A 7,698-nucleotide genomic window follows, 5' to 3' on the forward strand; every position below is an offset into this window, starting at 1 on the left:
TGAGTATGATCCTGTTTTCTCCTGTTTCAGTTGCTGCTACTAAACTCATTTAATCATGAGGTAGAGAAATGCATTCCCAGTTATATGTAACAATAAGTAGGCAGTAGGCTGATTCTTGAACCACCAATATATCTTGACCGATCAGTATATTTTGTATCTAATCTGAAAAGTATGACCATGAGATTAATCTCATCATTTCAAAAGCCAATGTACTGGGTAGTGTCATTTAAATAACTTCATAAATTTGAGAAGTTATTAATTTTTGCATTTTTATCCTTGAAGCATCAAAGATAAACCAATACCTTGCCTACTTATTAAAAGAATCCAGCCAATATAATGTTACTATTCTGAATCAATTTGGCTTTGTTTTTTAAATTTAGTTTCTTATTTACTTTTTTTGTTTTGGAGTTTGCGCTTATGAATTTAAAATCAGTGAATGAATAAAGCTATAAACTAGTTTACCTAATTATCTTCATTCTAAATAAGTCTTTTAATACACGTATTTCTCTTTGGTGAGTTTTTCTTTTCCCCTCTCTCCTGATATTTTTATTTGAAATCACTCTTCGTATCATATCGGCAGTATGTCTTTTCTGTATTGCAGGATGTTACTGGTCCTTGAAACTTCATTCATTTTGGTTTCCATGAATTATTTTATTTTTTATACCAATATTGTAATGATAAATAAACTTTCAAAGCTGCAGAATGGAAGGAGGAGACGGACTGATTTGAACCATTTTTAAACAAATCTGTAGCACTTGAATTATTTATTTCCAAGTTAGATATTAGTGTAATTTGAATGTAGTGGCCATTTATCATGATTTTCGAGATTACATAGTCCACATTAACAAATGTTTACTTTGCTGTCTGTGTAAACACAGTCATTATCTTAGTGTATCTTTGCACGTGAGAATTAGTATTTAACTAAAAGTAAGGTTACATTTTAAAAATTATAAAGTGTATCTGAGTAATTTGAATGCTTCCAATTTACAATGAATCAGTTTGTAATTGATTTTGCTTTTTTCAGTCTGTTATTGTTTGTTAACTTGTTATATACGTCACCTTCAATGCTAAGATTTAACAAAGCCTTAAATTTCATTAATCCTAAATCATACAGCAAAGCACAATTACTAGCTGTTAAGCAATCTGAAACATTAAAAATCAAGGAAAACAAAGCGTTGTCTTTCTCAGTTTCTCTGTCTCTTCTTTCTTTTGTGTCCGTTTATCTGTTTATTAAACTTCCTCATGTTTTACTTTGTTTGTATTTTGCATGACTACTCAGTCATGTTAAAGCTCTTAAGATGCAAAGGTAAGTAAAAAATTAATTGTGTGAAACCTATGCCTGGTGTATGCTCTCCTCTACAATATAATAATCTTTGATTATTTTCTTTGTATTCTAAAACCTATCTCTCGTGCATTGTCTAACATTGTGTGATTTAATTGTGATTCTAGTTCTGTGGTCATATATTTTCTTTAAATTCAATAGAAGTAATTTACACAATAATTATGATTTATCCACCATTGTTTTCAATTTTTTTAAATTATTTATCATAATTCTCAATCTAAACAGCAAACATTATATACTTCACATGTTTTAAACTTTGGTGACTGAGAGTGAGTTGTTAAATTTTGGGTAATTGCTTATTATGCATTTCTTTTATAACCTTGTATACAAATTCTAAACTGCAAAGACAGCAAAGACCAAGGAATGACATGTAAAACTTTAATTGGTCAGAGAAGTGCCTTCCATATTCTTAGGGAAGTTAAGTCTTAAGGAAGCATTTAGATTTTTCCATGGCCTTGTATCTGAATGAACAGTGTTAATCACACGAATGTCAGATGACTGGCCTGATCCTGCTAATAGTATAGACAAAATAATTGCATTGAGTACTTATGGTTATTTTGGTTATAAAATTGGTCACTGGTTAATTCAGTTAATATACTGGATGTTCTAAAACTACTTTTTGATATAGTAAGTACGTCATCTGTACAAAAAAAGGAGCTATATTTGCTATGGAAAATAGAGCATATATATCCCAAACTTCAGGGATTAAATAACTGCTGGTGAGACAAAGCATTAACTCTTGGAAGCCAAATAACATTATATTGAATATATAAGAGATACTGCAGTACAGTGGAGGGTTACACATGAAATGAAGAAGAGGAATTCCTGATAGGACACGTGGAACCCATTCCCATAAATTTTCCTTCCCCCAGAAGGCGTCCACAAAATTCCTCTCAAAACATATTTAAATGCCAGTGAATGAGATGGACATCATAAAAATTATCTACATCCACTAAAATTTACTAAATAAAACATGAGCATCTTGACTAACACTAGTAAGACATTACTAGTGTTATATTTCAAACTAATAATGAGCTATTCTTTTCAAAAGTCATGGTTATAATAATTACTATTGATCTGTACTATGTAAAAAAGAAGCCACAAAGCACATAGGGCTATTATTTGAAATGTGGCTTTTCCAAATTAAGAAGTGCTGAAAGTTTAAAACCACAGTAGGTTTTGAAGTCTTCATATGAAAAAGTGAATGTAAAATACCTTCTGTATTGAAGTCGATTATAGGTTTATATGATAATATTTTGGATATATCAGGTAAATAAAATATAATTAATTCAGTGTTCTTACTTTTTAGTATGGCATTTAGAACATTTAAAATTACATATATGACTTGTGTTCTATTGTTATTTAGCTGTATTGCTACAGATAAACAAAACCCTTTGAATTCAGAGGAGAGAAATTACTATAAGTTGATAAAATTTTAGGAAAATATTTATGTGTAAAGTATCATATTTCTAACATATACCCTAATATGTCATCATCCTGCCTCTGCTTGTGTATTTTCAGCAAGAGAAACACACTACTTTACAATTAATGCTTTTAAAAAGAAAAAAAAAACATAGCACTCATCAGTTGTTCCTGTATTAAGCTAAAATTCAGGTGCCAAGTAACTTTTACCCATTGATATAAGTGACTCACTTTGGAGCCACACAGAATAATTCAAATCCCTAATCTCTTTAATGACCTTTTTAACAAATGTAAGGAAATCTTTGATCAGGAAGCCTGGACCCCATATTTACTACTAATAAAAATCTAAGTTTGCATTATGTTGCTTGATTAATTATCATGTTATTGTAGTGTTTCTAAAAGCTATTTATATCTGCTTATAGTATTTTTGTACTTGGTGAAATCATTGTTGATAATATTTGGCCAATCAGGTCCTTTTAGATTTTATGCAATAGAAATGGTGTTATTTAAAATCCTAGATCATTCAAGAGCTCCTTGAAATGTTGATTCTGCCATCCCATGATTAGTCCTTCATTTACTTAGTTTTTCAGGAAATAACTCACTTGTGGGTGCCAGCTATGTACAAGGAGTGACTCCAGGTTGAACAAGACAACAAATCCCTTATCTTCATGGGATGTTCATGGAATTCATTCCTCTCTTTGCATGTTTTGTTTTGTTTTTTGTTTTTTGTTTTTTTTTTGCATGCTTTTTATGTTTCCAAACAATTGCTGGTGAAAATACTGCACAAGGCAGAACAAACACAAAGCCCTTTGGCATCCTCCTTGAAATTGCCTTCTGCATTGTTACAGAGTAATTAATCAGCAAGTTTTGTTCAAAATAGTACAACATTACCAAACTGAGTCTCAATTTCTCCATGTTCACCTTTAGAATTTAATGACTATGTCAAATACCTTGGCAAAGGAGAAGTACTATTGCAACAAACATTTACTTTATTCTTCATAAACCATATGATCTCAAAATAATATTTGTAAGGAAGTCATGGATGGGTAAAGTTTTGAGAGACAGCATTAAGAGTCCATATTTATCGAGCATTTATCATCTGTCATATGGATACAGAGGATTTAGGGAGAAAATAGTAACCCATATTAGTTGAACATTAATTATATCTCAGATAACAATCTAATATATTTGATTCTCAAAACAGCCCTATAAGATAGATATTCTTCTTATCTTCATGTTACAATAAAGAAACTGGACTCAAAGATGACAACATGTCCAAGATCCCCTAGCTCCTAAATGGTGGAATCTCAATTCAGTCTAGGTGTTCTTATTTAGGAGCTTAGGCTCTTCATCAGAAGATAAAAAAAAACAGTCTAAGGGCCAAGGTCAAGGGTAGTACACAGAGTTCACCAATAGGCTTGTAAGAAAGGTTGATACTAGGAACACTTAAATAAGGCTAGAAAGGTCTTTAGGGCAATGTTAGGGGAAAGCCTAGACTATCACGATGGAGTTTGGGCTTTATTCTACTTGTACTTTTTGAACAGAGAAGCAGCTTAATGAAAGCCATGTTTGTGGTGCATACTGACCCGAGCACCCTGCACAGGATGGAACTGGTGACATGAGAAGGAAATTATACCCCTACAAGGGGGTTGTTGCCTTTGGGAGATATGGTTTCTCTGGGAATAGAAAGCAAGTGGATCATGGTGAATGAATTCACGGTGATTTTACCAGAGTCAAGTGTTGAAAACTAACATGACTCACATTTTAAGCTTGGATGACTGACAAAAGTGATCTTCTATTTATAAAACTAGGGAACTTGGTGTTGCACGCAGCTTGGGGGAAAGATAATGAGCTTCTTTCTAATTATGTTGAACTTTGAGTGAGGTATAACCTGGCTCTAGGAGAGTCTGTATTAAAATTCAAAAGTGAAGTAGCAGCTGAAGATGAATATTTGGGAGATATTATGAAAGTTACAGTTAAATTTCAGAAGATAATACAGTGCATTAGGCAAGCACTATTGAGAAAGAGCCATAGACGCCTGAATTCAGAGCCTTTGAAATTACTGTCTGTATTTGATTATATGGAGATAGGGTGTGCTAGAAAGGAAGCATACAAAGAAGTAAAACGTATTTCTGCCTGCAAGTGGACCCATTTTATTTCAACAACCAAGCACTCAATAAAAGTTATTTTAAATAGTATCTATCATTTTATTTTCACAAAACTAGGTAGAACAATGAAGTTGATCTACTTAAAAATTAGCAAATGCAAACAATTCAGTAACATAGAACAGTGTCACATTGACATTCTGTAGTTAGGATTCTCAAGGTTGTTTTTTGCTGTTGTTGTTTTGTTTGTTTTTTTGCTTTTACAACACTTTGAGCAATATGTTTTTAAAGTGTAGACGTATGTTGGTCATACAGAGATGGAAACATCCCTTAAGAATGTTTATGATACTATTATTCTGTACTGATTCAGGAACCTCTTCTGACATTTCAGATTGTGAATGTTCATTAGGATTGAAAAATAATATTGAAAATGAGTCACTTTTAAAAGGAGCCCATAAATCCTTTCTGGTGTATGTAAAAGTGCCCAGAAGATAAGTGTATACTCATGTTGTGTGTGACATGCCAATGTTCTGGTGAATGGCAATTGATTACTCACTTCTTCGTTAGTAACTAAATACCTTTAGATACTTGGTTTTTCCTTGCACACTTATCTTTATTGTCCTCTAGGAGACGCCATTTAATAAAGAGTAAGACTATAGCTGGTAATGTGATGGGGAACAGTAGGTGGGGACCACACTTGATGCATATAGGCATCCTGGCTTAAGACACTGAGGCTCGATCCTGAATTGGTTTTACAAGTTGGATAATGGTTGGCTCTGTAAGAAAATAAGATTTTTCTGTTATCTGTGAATTTTCATAAGCTGTGAGGTATAACAAATGTCTTAGTGTGTTACTGCAAAGAAATTGAATACAGGGAAAAGAACAAGNGAAAACAGGTTTTAAAGCTCCTTGAGACTATGCTCATTATGAATTTCAGAATCGAAGAAACTGTGATGTTTGTAAGGTTGGAAAATATATATCCACATTTTTATGTGAAGTGTTCTGGGTTCATACATTTGAATTTTTTTGTGTGTACCGCCAAAGAAAGTGTTCTTAAGGCAAGCTCATGGTATTGTTTGTCTGATGAGAGCGTGCCTTTCATATCTTCCATGCTAAAAATGTCGTTTAAAATATTGGGACAGATTGCCGTGTAGTTGTCTGAGGATAAAGTTAATTCTGCATTTCTACCTGAGGTTACTGTTACTTGATCAATGAGGCAAATTTCTGATAAGACATCCACAAATAGTATTTCTATCAGAGTATTTTAAGTAAGATGAAATTCATCTTTAGAATATTAATAATTAGCTCAATCGACTCTATGGAAATTGGCTTTTGTTGGTAAAACAAAATGATGAATTGCATTATCTTGCATGTATGTTGAGCGCTGATGATGTTACATGTTTGCCTTTATTTGTGTCCGCAGGTACTTTCCCAGTTGTATTTCAAAGCTTTCATAAAATATAATGTGGAAACATAATGCATGTCATTATTTTAGCAACAGGAGGTTGAACAAATGTAATTTTTTGGGTTTATGTTTCTAATAAAAAGTAATTTTGATTTAAATTAGCACTATCTTTTTTTTTAGGCCTCCATTCCTTTGAAGGAATTGGAGCAGTTTAACTCAGATATACAAAAATTGCTTGAACCACTGGAGGCTGAAATTCAGCAGGGGGTGAATCTGAAAGAGGAAGACTTCAATAAAGATATGGTAAATTGGTTGTGATAAAAGTGTGAATGAACTAGGAGTGAAAATGAATAAATATTTGGAAAGAAATTAGATAACTTGAGTCTCCAACTCAATTCTCAGTGCATACCTTGCACATTTTGTGATTCTAATGATTTATTACAAATGCAAACTATTCTTGTTGAACGTTTATTATGAATGCCAAATTACTATGGTATGGCCACATAGGAGCACTTGCAGATTCTAATAAACAGTTCAGCAGTTTTGCTTTGACCTATGCTACCTTCAAAGTTGGAGGACAGAATGCAATGGGGGAAAAAGAGTTAAATCAGAAATTAACTGGAAATTTAATAAGAAACTCAGCCATTGAAGATGGTTGATGTTTTGTGTCATTCATGATTTTGGTAATTTAATTGTTTATGTCAGAGAAGACGTATTAGACACCATATAAAAAATAGTTACTAAAGTTTACGACAAAGTAGTTTTGAAAAAAGTCAATTAAATAGTACAGTAGATGTCTAAAATATGTATGAGTTCATGCTGCTTATTTCATGGGAGTAAAGGAATAGAACCATGTGGGCTATTCCCAAACTCATAACATTCTCCTTCAACCCTGATTAATTTAAAAATCTCTGTTACATTTCTCTCTGGCTTGAATAGTTCTGCATCACATCCCTTTTCACTGACTTATTTCTCCTTCCACATCCTTTTCACAATTTCCTTTTCCCTCTTCCACAGCCATCACCAGTGTGGCATTCTTAAGCTTTACATATATCATGCTCGAGGTTTCTCAGACACATATCAATGCTAGGGACTTCTCAGCCATGCTTTAAAATGACATTAAAAGGCAATATATAAATTTTAGATTGTAGGTGTGGGAAGCAATAGGAAATCTATTTCCACTTATCTTAGTTCTCACTAGTATCACTTCTGACTCTCTGGAGCTGCCTGAAACAGTCCATACTCCCCATGTATGGGATTTGGTGGCCTTGCCAGTTCAGCTCATGGAAAGAAAGTCAAGAAGAGACTTTCCAAGATACTGAGTCACAACTACCTCTCCTTCATGTCAAAGAAGAAACCCAAGGGCCCGAAGTGAAAAAGAGTATTGCTTACCTCTTGGGCTGCTCACGAAATCTGCCCTATCT

The 7,698-nt window shown here is 33.1% G+C and overlaps 1 protein-coding gene across 3 annotated transcripts in view; it reads left to right on the forward strand.

Moving 5' to 3' along the window:
- LOC144216190 (dystrophin-like) overlaps positions 1-7,698 on the forward strand; it is a 44,457-nt gene that overhangs the window by 30,982 nt on the left and 5,777 nt on the right. For all 3 annotated transcript variants that reach the window (XM_077745464.1, XM_077745466.1, XM_077745467.1), the window contains exon 8: positions 6,455-6,577. In XM_077745464.1, coding sequence (XP_077601590.1) covers positions 6,455-6,577 — 123 coding nt within the window. The remainder of the gene's footprint in view (positions 1-6,454; positions 6,578-7,698) is intronic.

This window comes from Crocuta crocuta, unplaced genomic scaffold, assembly GCF_008692635.1.
Source record: "Crocuta crocuta isolate KB4526 unplaced genomic scaffold, BGI_CrCroc_1.0 scaffold598, whole genome shotgun sequence".
Taxonomy (NCBI): domain Eukaryota; kingdom Metazoa; phylum Chordata; class Mammalia; order Carnivora; family Hyaenidae; genus Crocuta; species Crocuta crocuta.